The 14,839-nt window shown below is 37.9% G+C and overlaps 1 protein-coding gene across 14 annotated transcripts in view; it reads left to right on the forward strand.

Moving 5' to 3' along the window:
* Positions 1-14,839, forward strand: part of PTPRD (protein tyrosine phosphatase receptor type D) — a 2,106,329-nt gene that overhangs the window by 1,913,110 nt on the left and 178,380 nt on the right. For 10 of the 14 annotated variants that reach the window (XM_059724729.1, XM_059724732.1, XM_059724733.1 and 7 more), the window contains 3 exons: positions 9,562-9,695; positions 11,164-11,308; positions 14,436-14,741. In XM_059724729.1, the coding sequence (XP_059580712.1) occupies positions 9,562-9,695; positions 11,164-11,308; positions 14,436-14,741 (585 nt within the window). The remainder of the gene's footprint in view (positions 1-9,561; positions 9,696-11,163; positions 11,309-14,435; positions 14,742-14,839) is intronic. The other 4 variants (XM_059724740.1, XM_059724741.1, XM_059724742.1 and 1 more) reach the window with 1 other exon arrangement.

A 14,839-nucleotide genomic window follows, 5' to 3' on the forward strand; every position in this document is an offset into this window, starting at 1 on the left:
GGCACCAGTGGTATGAATGACAGCTACATTAAAACCTGTGGCTCCCTGAGCGGACACAACACTTCTTACCCCACTATGTGGGTCCAGATCCAGTCCAGGGGGCCAAACGAGTTTCACACCCCTGCTCTATATGAATTGTCTGCTGCAAACACTAGACTTTTGCAGAGAAGAAGTTTGACTACCTGACTGTCTATTAGTTCCCCCTCCCCTCTCACCCCACCTCTCTGCCACATTACAGGTATCATGCAATTAAATAGTTATTTGCTCAGTTACTTTAAGACCAGCTACACATGCAAATTAGCTATGATGCCATTAAAAGCTTCAAGCAGCTATAAAGTTAAACCTTGAAAATGTGTACTAACTTTATAGCTGTTTTTTATCAAGCTTTAATTTGCATGTGTACCACGCCTCCCCTGTGGCTGGGAGCCCCATCAGCTGCCAGGACTGCCAGCCCCAGGAGTGCAGCATGCTGGGACCCAGCATGTTCCCAGGGGGATTGGGGAATTGTGGCTGCCACAGTCTCCCAGCCCCAGGGGGTTCACGTATTTTCAAGGCCAGGGGATCATGGCAACTGTGATCCCCTAGCCCCAGGTGTGCATGGGGTTCCCCTGCAAATGGGAGACCTTCAACTGAGGGCACTCACAGCTGCAGGAGCTTGCTTCTTGCTGGTGGAGGGGGAGCCTGGTATCAAGTTCCTCCTGCACCAGCAATAAGGTGTAATGGGATGTAATGCATGATCCCACAACCGTGCCTCTTGCTCTGCACTTGTAGGATGACAAGAGGCATGACTGCATGGCTCATGTATTAGATCCAATTTTGCCTTTACCTTGTAAATAAATGCAAGAGAAAAAAGATATTACATTTTCATTCAACAAAATCTTAACTGAAAGTTAACAGGTTGAACTGTTTGGTTCTACTAATAATATTTGACACTTCTGAGAAAAGGGGCCTGCCATTGTACCTAGGCAGACAATTTGTTGTCTTTCATGAATATTCAATATTCATAGACACACATACAGGCATGTACCAACAATAACACCTTTGTCTTGCTAAAACTAGTTATTCACCCTCCCATCATCAATACTTTTAATCTAGTCTCATCAGCCACTAAGGTTGAGCAGAGGTTTTAAACAAAAAGAAAAAAGTTAAAAAACTTCCTTCAGTTTTCCCTCAGTTAGCATTCTGTGTATCTCTGTACTGCCAAACACAGAGGAAAGAGACACGGATGCTTACCATCTCTGAAACTCTAGAGACGTAAAGGCAACGTTTTTGTAATATCCTACTCCAGCAGCTAGGGAAGCCTTTGTGCGTTGTTGGTGTTAAGTCAACACAAAGCTTAGGACATGGCAGTGGATGAGGGTGTATGGCAAGAGATACAACTGGCCACAAAAAAGATGCAATGGAGGATAGTTTAACAGGGTGGAGGATAATTCCATAGGAAATGTCTTTCTCCTGTAAAATGGGAAAAGGAATTTGTCAATAATATGATGTAGATACAGGAGCTGTGCTGCCAAATGGGAAAGTAGACCTCCAGTCAGGTACCTGTTTTGTTTGTTCGTTTGTTACATATAAATGACATTTGCAGAGATCTTCCCCATGACCTCAGTGCCTCCCTTCATTAGTGCCTACTCTGATCAGACACAATAGTGATAGGAGTGATAAATGCACCATGAATTAAAACTCAGAAATTTCTCAGTCTTTATACATTCCTCCAGTAGGACATGTTAGGTGGTGTTTTTTGTTCTGTATTTTTTTTTACTCCATTTCTTTGTATCCTTCAGATCTCTTTCTCAGCTTTCATTTGTCCCATTTCTGTCTCCTCCTCTTAAATCACTCTGATTTTCTTCATCTTCCGTTCCATTTTCTTGTGGTTTTTTCCTTTTCTTTTATTTGTTTTACAAATATTCCTTTTTTAACTGTAAACTAAAAGATTTACAATTTTTATAGGCACTGGCAACATTCTCCTCTTGGTCTGTGTTTTCTTTCCTCTGTCCTTGTTATCTCTGCTTTTCTCATTCCTTTAATGTTACTTTCTCACCCCCTTGTCCCCATCTCAGTTCATTCTTTACACGCTTAGTTTATTATTTGCATTCTCCCTTCCAGCTTCCTCTCCTGGTATTCTTCTTTACTCCTCTGCTTCCTGCTTGAATAACTGATTTAAATGACCCATTGAGCAGTAACTTAAAAAAAATAGGTGACCTGTTTAAAATCTTCCTGCCCTAAGGCATTGAATTAAAAAGTATTTTGAGCCCTGTAATACAAAATGTGTTGAAGAATGCTGGAAATGTGCAGCATAGATTATTGCTGACCTTTAACTGAAGTATGAGAGAAGGCAGCTTGATATATCTTTATGATAACTTCACTGTATCTATAGAAATAAAATTAATCATATAGTATAAGCATTCTCAGGCATAGTTCTTCAAGTTTCTTTTTTTACATTCAAACTTTTCAGACAAAATATGTAGAATTTTATTTTTGAGTTTAAATAACCATTTTAATGCACTTATGGGATCTAGCACTGTTTCTTGCTCATTAACTTCTTTGGCAAATGATTTACACATGGCTGGCAAGCTTTAGATTTTTTGACAAAATGTGGCACAATATTTTATGTTTTAAATAGAACAATTAATTCTACTTAAGCATTGTCTCTCTGAATTTCAGACTGTTGACTTCTAAGCAGTCAGGAGCCTCCAAATTCAGGTTATTAGGTTATTTTTCTCTCAGAAGAGAGAGAATTAGACAACAGTAGAGAACTAATCAACTATCACAGGTTATTTTTAATTGCCTTATGTCCAAATATAGTATTTTAATGTAAATAGTGATCAGAAAAAATGCGTGTAAGAGAATGTACTGTACTCATTTACTCTTAAACTGTAATGGCTTCTCAGGAATATTTTGAATTTCTTGGCAAAAAGACTCTCAAAATCTTAGCTTTCTTGTAACTCCTGTATATCTCCAATGAATCTGTGGCTTGCTTTGTTTCTGTCCTTGCAACTATTTACACAAAGGGCCAGGGTAGTGGAATAGAAGGGTGTAGAAATTAATAATTTTGTACTGTAACCCTACATTGTCACTATGGCTAGGGGCAGACATTCAAAAAACCTGAGCCTGAATTGATTTAATCTTTACAGGTTAGTCTAACCTGGCTAAGCTAAACTGGTTTGTAACTGTACAGACATCCCAGAAATGCAGGCACATGCCTGCAATAGCTCAAGCTAGGAGCCAGGGGATGCTAGAGCAGCCCTCCCATATCTTCCAAAGTGCTGAGATGAGGGGGGGTGTGACCAGGCCCCTGCAGGACACTCTGATTAAACAGCCCCTCCCCCCCCTTGATAACAGCATTTATCAGCTTTGGTATCAGCATTTAATACCCCATCAGAAAACAAAGCCCCCTCTCATTAGTTCAAGCTCTTCTAAAACAACTTTTTCCAAGGAAGAAATGCAGGGACATTACCAGCTACCTGTTGATTAGTTCCAAAAAGGACACAGTCCTGTCTGCCTTTGTCCTGTCTGCCACATCACAGACCATAGCCAACCATGTGGTATGCTAGCTAATGCTGAGAGGTATCTGTGTAAGGCAGAGGGGAGGGAGGAATCCCTACTTAGCAGGGAGTGGTGAAGGAAAGGAGGGAGAGCAGGGGGAAGCCAGGCAGCAACATAGCAGCAGGAGCCTAAATATACCCTAACAAAGTTCAGTACCCTGGAATTAAGCAGTCAGCTCCACCTTGAAATTCCTGGCAGTTAGATGACATGTCTGGAAGCAATATCTTTGACACCCCTGCTATAAAGCACATTTGGGGTTTGGTCCCACAATTAGACTAGGAACAGACAATCAAGAAGCCTGATCCTAAATTGATTGCATCTTTGCAGGTTAGTCTAACCTGGCTAGACTAAATCTGTTTATAACCATACAGACATCCTCTCTGGACTGAAACATTGCTGGCACATGCAGCCTGCAGTGTCTGCCAGAACTCCAGTCAGGGAGCAGAGGAGAGGGTCCAGCTCTGCTGTGTAGCAGAGAGCATTCTGGGATGCTGGGGGAATTTGGTTTAACTTAAACAAGAAAGGGGTCTGGGACCGGTTTGACCCAAATCAGTTGCATAAACCAGTTTTACCCAAATCAGTTAAATCTGATACTACATTCAACCAGGTTTATCTCAAACTGGTTTCAGCCATTTTCAAACTGGTTTATGTGCACTGAACATCTGTTCTGTTGCAGGTGTAAACCAGTTTCTGATCACTTAAACCGGTTTATGTGTAATGTCTGTTTCTAGCCAAAGTGGCCTTGAGCTAGTTGCTTATGTTCTCAGTTATGAGCCTTAATTGGGGGGTTTTTTGTTTGTTTTTTTGTGTCCAGAGGCATAACATGATGTCTGAGCACCTTGAGCAGCAGTGATGTATGGGTGGAGCAGTGTCACTGGTTGTGCTGTCAGCAGCATATTAGCAGCCAGTTTGGCAGTGGTTGGAATGGTGCCCCCTCAACCACTCTTTGTTATGCTATTGCTTAGGCACTTTGAAATCTCTAGATAAAGACAATGTAAAATGTTGTTCTCCAAAAATACCTCAATGGCAAGGATTTCAGCTCTGTAGATTGATCATGTTCCTTTGTTGCAGGCTTAACTTGTTGTTTTCTTGTTAGACACATTTAAGAAATGGAAGCAAGGCAGCCTGCACTGATTTTCCATATTTCCTCTCCCGAGTTGTATTTTATTAGGGAAGGAGATAAGAACTAGAAAACCATGCCACTTGGCATGGTTCCTGTTCATCTATCCACTGCTCAGGAATACTTTTTCTAGATTAACAGAGTGTTGTGTATATGTTTCCATGACATTCCTAAAATATTTGCAAAAATTATAGTTGTACTTTCATTTTCTTATTTCAGCTTGCTTATCAAACATCTTGAGGCTTTCTCTCTCTCCTACAGGTGTTATTAGCAAACTGTACCAGAATGCATGTAGTTTAGTAGTATTTTTGACTCTCCATTTCCTAGTTTGTTTGGAATTTTTTAGAAGTTCCCCTCCAGTCCCAGAGTTTCAGTCATTGCCCAGTGGAAATGGGAAATATGTACATAGCACAGACTAGTGAAAGTGGTGACTTGTTTTGCCATCAATGCAATATTCTCGTTAAAGTATCACCTCAAGCCACCAGATTTTGGATGGCTAGGGTGCTAAGGCATACAGTTGACAGGCTAGAGGTCACAAGTTCAAGGCCATAGCAAAAACACTCACAGCACAGCCATGTCAGATTTCAACAAATCTATGAATCCTGCTAAATATCTTGTCACAAGGACATGAGAAGGAAGGAAGGATCGGATTTTGGAAGCTCAGCTTCTTTACCTAGTTGATTTCCCTGGAAATATTTAATAAATCAGCCCTAAATCAGTGCAAAAGGTCTTGAATGTGAAATTCCTGGAGATGGGCTTCTTACCTATAATCTAATTTATAATCACCACCTTTGGTGCCCTCTATCCATTGACATGGATTTTTTGGTATTCTGGGAAGTATATTGTTGTGTACACAGGGTGTACAGTGGGAATTAAAAACAACCCGGCATCTTATCAGGGGATAAGGCACAATGCCACATTTATTGGAACATAAAACATGCAACATGAAAAGAATAAAGAACAGTAAGGTTATCTGCTTTACTCATTCCCATGCATACTCTACTCACTCATTCATTCATCCATTCATTCAAAAGAGATAAGCACACACACAAAAGTTAGACAGTCCTGCAAAGGTTAACGTGTTACCAAGTTTTACAGTTGCTCAGGTCAGCCTGGTGGCTGGCCAGGCTGACCAGAATGATGGAGTCAGGTCTTGTTGGGTGCACCCAAAATTCCTTCTTGCAGGTGGAAGAAGACCGAAAGCTTTGTTTTTGTGTTCGTTCTTTATAGTGATATCTGTCCATACAAGGCTATGGATTCCACTGAGTCAGATGCAAAGGTCATTCTCCTTGTCCTGTTGGCAGGCTGGGATTGGTAGGACATGATCTTCTGGATTTGTGGTCTGCGATTTTCGGGGGGGGGGGGGCATTGCTTGCAGTCTTCAGCCATCAGGGTGAAGCATGATCCAGTATTTAGTAATCCTTAACTGCTGACTCGATGTCGCTGCAGCCTTTAACTGTTAAACCAAAGAACGCTATTTTCACCTGCTGCAAGAGGACTGTCTTCCTTCACGTTGTCACATATATACATCATTCACTCTTTTGTTACTTTTTTCCACGTATGCCAGACATGCCACAAACCTTGCATAAGCATTTTCCTTATACTAAATTTAAGTTCTAAAATCATGAGACCAATAGGCCAAATATATCTAAAATCATGAGACCAATATGTCCAATAATACATTTATGCTAAGCAAAAGGAAATTTAAAATAGATGGTTAATTCCAGAACACTAATAATGACTGATCAAATTATTATAAAAAGTAAATCATAACAAGATTAACTTTATCTTAATGGTTAAATATTTCACTATATTAAAAGAAAAATAACAATATAAGCAATCAAAGCGATTATAGTCACCGCAATACTACAATATCAAACTCAAGACCAAAAGGCTAGGGACAGAAGTTACATAAACCAGTATAAGTGATCAGAAACTGGTTCAAATCTTTAAAACAACAGAAGTTCAGTGCACATAAACTGCTTTCAAAATGATTGAGACTGGTTTAAGGTAAACCTGGATGGATGCAGTATCAGACATAGCTGATTTAGGTTAAATCAGTTTATTGAACTTTTGTCCCAGATCCCCTCCAGATTCCAGTTAACTCACAGTCCCCCAGCATCCCAGGATGCTTTTCACCTTTCCCCGCAAACCCCTCCTCACAGAGTAGGCAGGCTAGCTTTAGCCCAAGTTGTCTGCTCCAGTGGAGCAGAGAGACATGCTCTAGCTCCCTCCAGTTTTTGGACTGGGCCACTGCAGACATGTGGCTGCATTTCCAGCATCAAGAGTGAATGCCTGTTAACTTGCTTATTGATTTACTCTACACAGCTTCAACTAACCTGTGAAGATTGAATCAATTCAGCCTTGGGCTTTTTGACTGTCCGTACTTGGCCAAAGTGACTCATTTCACTTCAGATGCAAAAGAAGAAAAAAAGAAAAGAATAGGAAATAAACTTTAATTACCTTATGTAATTGTTTCAATCTCTATTATAAGCAACTGTTTGGCCTTTCATGAACTTCAGGAAAGTTAGTCTGCATCCTTCCCTTGTGGTACAGATTTATGAGGGGCTTATTACTTATAAAATCTTCCAGAAACCAGCACTAATCTCCTAAGATAGCTGTGTTGATCTTACAAAATTGATGAACCCTTTCAAACCACATCAGAACTCCAAATTGGAATTTATAACGTGACCTGTTTTATTTTTTTGTTGCAGCAACTACAGCTCATTCTCATGCTTCAGTGACTCTAATCTATTTTAGACAAAACCCTAAAGAATCCAGTGATGTCACAGGCACTTCATAAATTCCAGTGAAACATAGTTTTGGAATTGACTCATACTTGCTTAGCTACCTTGCCAATATTCTTCCCACACCTTCATGCCTATCCAATAAAAAGTACCTTTGCACAATTCTTACAATGGTGTATTGTATACTTCTGTTTTCTCAAGCAATCAAAATCCCTACGAGTGTCCACCCATCGTTTTGTTTAATAGCAATACATTTGGGCCAATCCATGTCAAAGAGAATCCATGGATGATTTTTTTTCCTTCTTCATATTTCATTGTTCTACTTTGGCAGGCCTCCATTTCAACTCCAGAATTACTTTTATCCATATGCAGGGGGAAGCAAATCTGCAATTGTTACAAGTTTCTATTTGGTTCCTATCCAGAAGAGTTGTAAGATATCCACGTAGATTTCATTGCATTCCTTTGTATTGTATTATGACTAGAACTCATCAGAGCTCAAGTTTGATCTAGTGGTATTGTGTAGCCTGTTTCAAAGTTAGGTATTAGACAATTTTCCCGTTCTTTTCCTTTTAGTTCTTATTTCTCAGCAAAAACTTTTCTCTTGTTATATATTTGAAGTAATTTTTTACTATTTGCAATAATTTCTCCTTTGTATTTATTTCATTACTTTCCCAAAGAAATCCTTAGAACTTCTTCCTAGCCATAAAGTGGTTATTTCTTACACAAGAAAAAGAAAAGATAATTTCCTTTAATTTTCTTTTGGTGCAGATAGAGACCCATTGGATTACTTTTCACCCTCACGCATTATTTTCTATCAAAGGAAATGGTGCAAACTGTACAAGTCTCTGCTGATTTTCACACCCTCTGGTTGGTGATCTAATTGTTTAAAAGTTGGAAATCAAAACCTTCCTGTGATGCACAAAGCCTGTGAGATGGACAGAGCGATAATTTGTGACACCTACTTATCAGCAAAGAATAGGGATTATAAACAAACCAAGTTTATCTTTACTCCCTTCCTTGCCAGTTACTCCGCAAAAGAAACGTTCTTTGATTTACAAGGAGGCTTTATCCTTATAAGTAACTGTGCAAAAATTATCATCATTATATACTACTTATCAAACCTACTCACTGTGTATATTGAGAAGCATATATATTTATTTTTCTGTCAAAAAGAGGTGTGTATCACTCTTTCTAGAAAAGCCAGAACAACTGTGAAAGAATGACTAGGGCTCTATTATGATTCTTGTATTGTGACCATAGTTAATAGCTAAAACAAATGTTTTCAAACTCAGGTGACAAAATTGCTACCTAAATTCTATTAAAGACCAAATTCTTCCTTCGTTTCTGCTATGTAATCCTCTTGTCTTCAGTGGCATTCCACAGGTTTAGCTGAAGATAGAATTTGGCCTGGATAAAGTCTGAGGCTAATGCGATGACATGAGTCATAAACTGACCTCCTTAACTATCAGATACAAAGTTGCATTTCTAACACTAGCATTTAGAAAAGCGATCTTGTCGCAAGAAAATTGAGATAAATTGATGATGTTAGCTAAAATCAAGAAACAAAGTACCTGATGATGCCATTTCTAAAAAAGTGACTTGTCCAGACTATAGTCGTATTTTTTTCAGCAACTTGACTTCTAAGAATTGAAGTGATTTCTCGAACGAGGTCGTGGTTAGTATTTTAATTGCTTGAAATACTGCTTTGCAAAACCATCTGCAGTTGTTCAAACACTCTTTTTGTGTGGGGAGGGAGACTCCTTCCCACCTTACTTTATTCTATACCTGTTTTTTCCACATTTCCTGCAAGCAGCTGTCTGTGATAGTTTTCAATTCTTATCCTGCTTTTTTCTGAGTGGTATTGCTGAATGCTGTTAAACAGGTGTCAATTATCCACCATAAGATGGTTACATTTCAGGCATTTCTGAAGGGCCTTAAAATAATGTGTAAGAACAGGGTCTGTATAAAATGTTAGTTGGTAATATCATTACACTATAATTTACCTGTTTTTTTTCAACTCTACTTGTTTCTTAGTACACCTACCTCAACTCACTGTTTAAGTTCTAAAACTGAAAGAGGGGTATGGTTTGAAAAGGTTTGAATACTATGTATTGAACCATAGAAAGAAACACTGTACTTCTTCCCCTTTAGTACCAGGCCAGCCATTGAACTTCAAAGCGGAACCTGAATCTGAAACAAGCATATTGCTGTCCTGGACCCCTCCACGCTCTGACACAATTGCCAACTATGAACTGGTTTACAAAGATGGAGAGCATGCAGAAGAGGTAAATGAGAATATTATTTTTCCTTTGTATTCCTTTAACCAAGTAAGACATGAAATGCTGCAGTGATTTAGAATTAAAAGCTTAACTGTTTTTCTAGTATGTGAAACTTGATATTAAATGGTTTGTTAAATAGAGCAACCAGCTTGCTGGCAGACTTTGAGTGTTGTAGCCAGCAGAAAACATCCTCTGTGGCTGCTGGCCAAGGAAAGCCTTCATGGAGAGTCAGACATAGAGATTGCATCCTGTTCCAAATGGGCAATGTTTAGGTGAGACTGTCCAAGCCTTCCCTTCTTCCAGGACATGGAGTAACAGATTCTACCTTGCTTTGGGGAGAGATTTAAATTGAAATCCTGGTGTCACTGAAGTCAATGGGATTTTTCTATTGACTTTGAGGACAAGATTTCACCCAAAGTAAATAGTTGTTTCTGTTAATCAACAAATAAGGCTCTTGCTAAACTTGGTCACAGGAAGATTCTTATTTTTTCAAATTTTAAGATACTTTATATTAAAAAATAGGTGTTGTTATTTTGCTCTTCATAAATAATTTGCCTTTTAAATGTTTCTCTGGCTGCACTAAATCAACCTTTCTAAAACAAGATGACTTCCTATTTTTATGTTAAATGTGTACAATGCTGCCAGCTTTTCTTGGCAAAAGGAAGAGAGTGAGGGGGTCTCAGGAGGCAGCAGGAGAGTGTCAGATATGTCAGTGCTCTTCTGTGTCACCAGCTTGTTGCTGTTCTGGGAATACAGCAAAAGCTGATTACTGCTACTTCACTGAGTTTAAACATACAGCAATTCTTCAGATGTACTGTAGATATGTAAATGCTTTCTCAGAAGTTAAAAAAGAATCCTAAGAGGCGGGTTCCCAGATCTGGTTTTGAATTCTGTCTGGGAAATACACCCCTATCTAAATTTACAGAATGTCCTATGCACAGACCCTTGATAATATTTATTCCTGTGGAAGTATTTGCCTCTTAAAATTTTGAATTCATGTACCTTTATAGGCTTACATTAAATTCATTATCACCACACTTTATATATGTGTTTGTGTGTGTGTGTGTGTGTGTGTATTTCACTAGAATAAGAAGTAAATACAGATAGTTAGATAAGTCTTGTTTCATATGTCAACATCCAATTATTCTTTTAAATTCTGAACACACCTCTTTACCCCTTGTAAACTGTCAACCAGTATTTCTGCCTAGCAGCTTGATACATTGAACTCCTCATTTTAAAAATTCATTCTTCATTACTTATTTATCACAGGTAATGTATCCACTTTCCTTTTATTGTTGCTTTGCTTAAAACTATATTGTACATGCACAATTTTTACGGGAAGTTTTAAATGCAGCAGTTCCACTGATGAGTTTCTCATCAGCCCATTAGGGGGTCTTCTCCTCCAGCAGCATTTTGAATCCAAGGTCTTCCAATGTTAATTGAGACAGACAGTTCTTTTATTACTTACCTTTAGCAACGTGTTTCTATTGAGCCAACTACATCTTATCGCCTGCAAGGCCTGAGGCCAAACAGCTTGTATTACTTCCGTCTGGCTGCCCGCTCTCCACAAGGCTTGGGTGCTTCGACTGCAGAAATCTCAGCCAGAACCATGCAGTCAAGTAGGTGTCTCTCCTTGATTACTTTATTCTGCTCCTTGTACTCAGTGAACAGACAGCCAGATAACTCAGATGACAATAAAGAGAAAGCATCTCAAAAACCAGGAGAATGTTTGTTGTACATATTTTTTCTAGGTACACTGAGGAGAATTCTTCTTATTAGAAGAGGGGCTCTTGTATTTCCATGCAACAAGCAAGGAAGGCTCAGAATATCTAAAGAGATAGCACTATGATGATATTAATAGATCCCCTATATTCACAATAGGCATATAAATAATGCTTCATGTACAACCTACCTATGACCCTGGATCCATAAAATTCCATTTGTCCGATCTGGGGATTTCCTGGCCCATAGGATCAATTCTGTAACTTTGTATTCTTTTTATCTAGACACCTTTACAGAACAGGTCCATTGAAAGTTTCAGCACAGTGTGTCATCAACAGGCATACTAATGATCCTTTCTAAGTATGAGTTCATATTTTTAACCAGTCTTTGTATGGTGAGCATCTCCATATTGTAAGTTATTTTGATATGCATGAGAATACTACATTTTGGCTGCTCACATAAATAATATGAGCTTGTAACATTTACCTGACACAATCTGGCAGGGATTCATATAGCAATTTAAAAATATTTTATTTAAATGCTAAATAAAAGAGTCCACCTAGAATACTGAATAATTGCATCTTAAAGAGTTGCTATTTTCACATAAAATTGCACTTTTCTTAAATCCTTGCATACACAGCACTCTTTTCAAACTATTTCACCAAGAATTTTATTTTGTACAGGTTGTTTGGTTACCTACTTTCAGTGAAGTGCTTAACGTTATTTAAAACATAATGCAAATTCTCCTCAGAAACTTTTATTTTGATGAAGCAACTCTGGCTGCTATGTTCATATGATTTTGCTTCTCTAGTGTTTTTTTTACATTATATTAATAATGATTAAGGTTCTTAGAAACCTGAGGTTGTAGAGTTAGAGTCAAAATTGCCATTGACTGTTCTCTAGCCATGTAAGAGTGAAATAAATGGGATGCACCCAACATGATAACATTATTGTGGATATCCTAATATTTTGCATACTCAGACAATGAGGAAAAAGGTGAAAAATGTGCATATTAAAATAAACATGTTCAATTCTGCATGATATGGACCCAGTTGGTTCCCACTGAAATCATAACAAACTTCCAATTGATTTAAATGGAAAATATAATCGTACTTTACATATTTAGTTTAAGGTTATAGTTCATATTGAACTGCTTTGCAAATAGGGGAAGTGCATTTTTTAAAAGATAATTTACTAATGCTATAATATATTCTAGATATAAATCTACATGCAAATGCTGTATTTTGCACTTATTGTAATTGTAATATGATTTAAAACAAATAACTCCTATAGATGTAATAGAAATATTCAAAGGAATATTTTTAACCTTCAAATTTAGTTTCAAAACGTGTGATCCTTCAGGGATTTATTTCAGTACGAGATCCTGAAGTAATATTTCCACTTCCTTTTTTTAACACTTGGACAAATTCATGGGATGTAGAGTGGGGATCAGCATACACTGCATACTTGGGTCTGTTCTTGCTAACTGAGTTGGCTTAAAAATTAAAAAGCTACAGTAACACCTCCTGAACATGCTAGTACCTTCCAACGCATTTTCCCACTGGAAGGGGAGAATACCACACATATATAGTTCTATTGATTCACACAGAAGGTCTCTGGGGAACCAAAAGATATGTGGATAAATGCAACAGATTATACAAGGGCCTTAGGAACTTTCAGTTGCTTCAGTTTTCTTTGATGCAACTCAGATAAATCCAAAAAATAAAAGAGTGGAAATAAAGAGAAGATTTGGGGGATATCCAGCACTTTCTGCAGTGAAGTTACACTAGGATTACATTTTCCGCTCTTCCAGACTACGTTGTTATGTACTCTTTATAAAACAAATCACATTTTAAAACATACAAGTCCCAAAGGCCAAAACGAACAAAATAGTTAAGCACATGCCTAAATTTTAAGCTTGTGAGTAGTCCTGCCTAAGGAGCTATTTAAATATGGTTATGTTCTGTGCTAGGTCAGAGCTCAAAAGAGGTAAACATGCTAATATCCTCATTTGGTTTCAAATCATTCCTTTAACCAGCTTCCTAATTAAACCAATATTTGATGTCAAAGATGGGAGCTAAAGTGAGATATAATATAAGCCCAGAATGCTGTAACTTTCTGGTCTGGTTTGCTAGTGAATTCTTTCAGTAAGGTTTAGATGCTGTTTTGTTGACACAATGCTTGGAGGTAGTTGTTTATAGAAATTATCAAAATTTGCTGGTAGGATTTAATTCTTTGCTAGCAAAGGTATCTCCAAGAGGAGTTTAAAAAATAAAACTGACAGCTGATATAGGGTAAGTACAAGTTACAGTCAGAATCAACAAGCCTTCACTTTTTCCTGGTAGGTAAATCTTTGACTAAGATTTTCATCATCTTTTGACTCTGCATGCTTAATGTATGTTGGCTACAATAAATGTTTGAATATGTGCTTTCCATTTAAACACTATTCGTAGTTTACTTGATCCAGGCAGACTCAGTTGTAAAAATTGTCTTGTTTCTGGGAGTGGGGAGGTTTAAAAAAGGATGGAGCTTTTTAGAATAATTTCTAGCAGTTATTGCAAGTTTTATGGCATTCACTAAAAGGAAGAAAACTACTCAGTCAGACCAAATGTAGAATCCACAGAAAAAAATTTCAGTGAATACATAAAAATATCTCATTTTAAAGTGTCTAACTTGCACTAATTGCAGATTGCAAGGATAGGTGAATAGACATTTAGAAGTATCACGTTTTGTTTTTATTTCAAGAAGAATTTTAATCACAGGTAGGTAATATTATTTTGAGGCTTCATTTTCATGTATTTCCCCCACATCCTTTTTCACCGCTGAATTAGTTTATTCATTTTCAGTTCTTCACTTTAATAAGCCAAGGTTCATATGTTTATGTGGCATTTTACTTTTTAATTTTCTATGTTTTTTTTAATTAAGTTGCCCCTTTTATTTATTTTATTTTTCTTTTGTTCATTTTTTTTCCAATCGCGCCTATCCTTTCACTCAAATCCTCCTTTAACCCACTACTGAAATTAGAGCCATCAGCTCCTCCTCAAGACATTAGTTGCATGAGCCCCAGCTCCACTAGCATTTTGGTAAGTTGGAAACCTCCGCCAGTCGAAAAGCAGAACGGCATTATCACGGAATACTCCATCAAGTACATTGGGATTGATGGGGAAGATGACAAACCTCATGAAATTTTGGGAATTTCTTCGGACACTACCCACTACCTTTTGGAACAGTTGGAAAAATGGACTGAATATCGGATCTCTGTGACTGCCTACACTGATGTCGGACCTGGCCCAGAGAGCCTAGCAGTATTGATTCGCACAGATGAAGATGGTATGTTGCCTCCACTACATCAGTTTGCACCTCTCTGACTGTCTTTCGATCTGCTGTCTTTGTATAGGCTAATATTCTATTTTTACTGCTCCTCTTTT

This window comes from Alligator mississippiensis, chromosome 3, assembly GCF_030867095.1.
Source record: "Alligator mississippiensis isolate rAllMis1 chromosome 3, rAllMis1, whole genome shotgun sequence".
Classification (NCBI taxonomy): domain Eukaryota; kingdom Metazoa; phylum Chordata; order Crocodylia; family Alligatoridae; genus Alligator; species Alligator mississippiensis.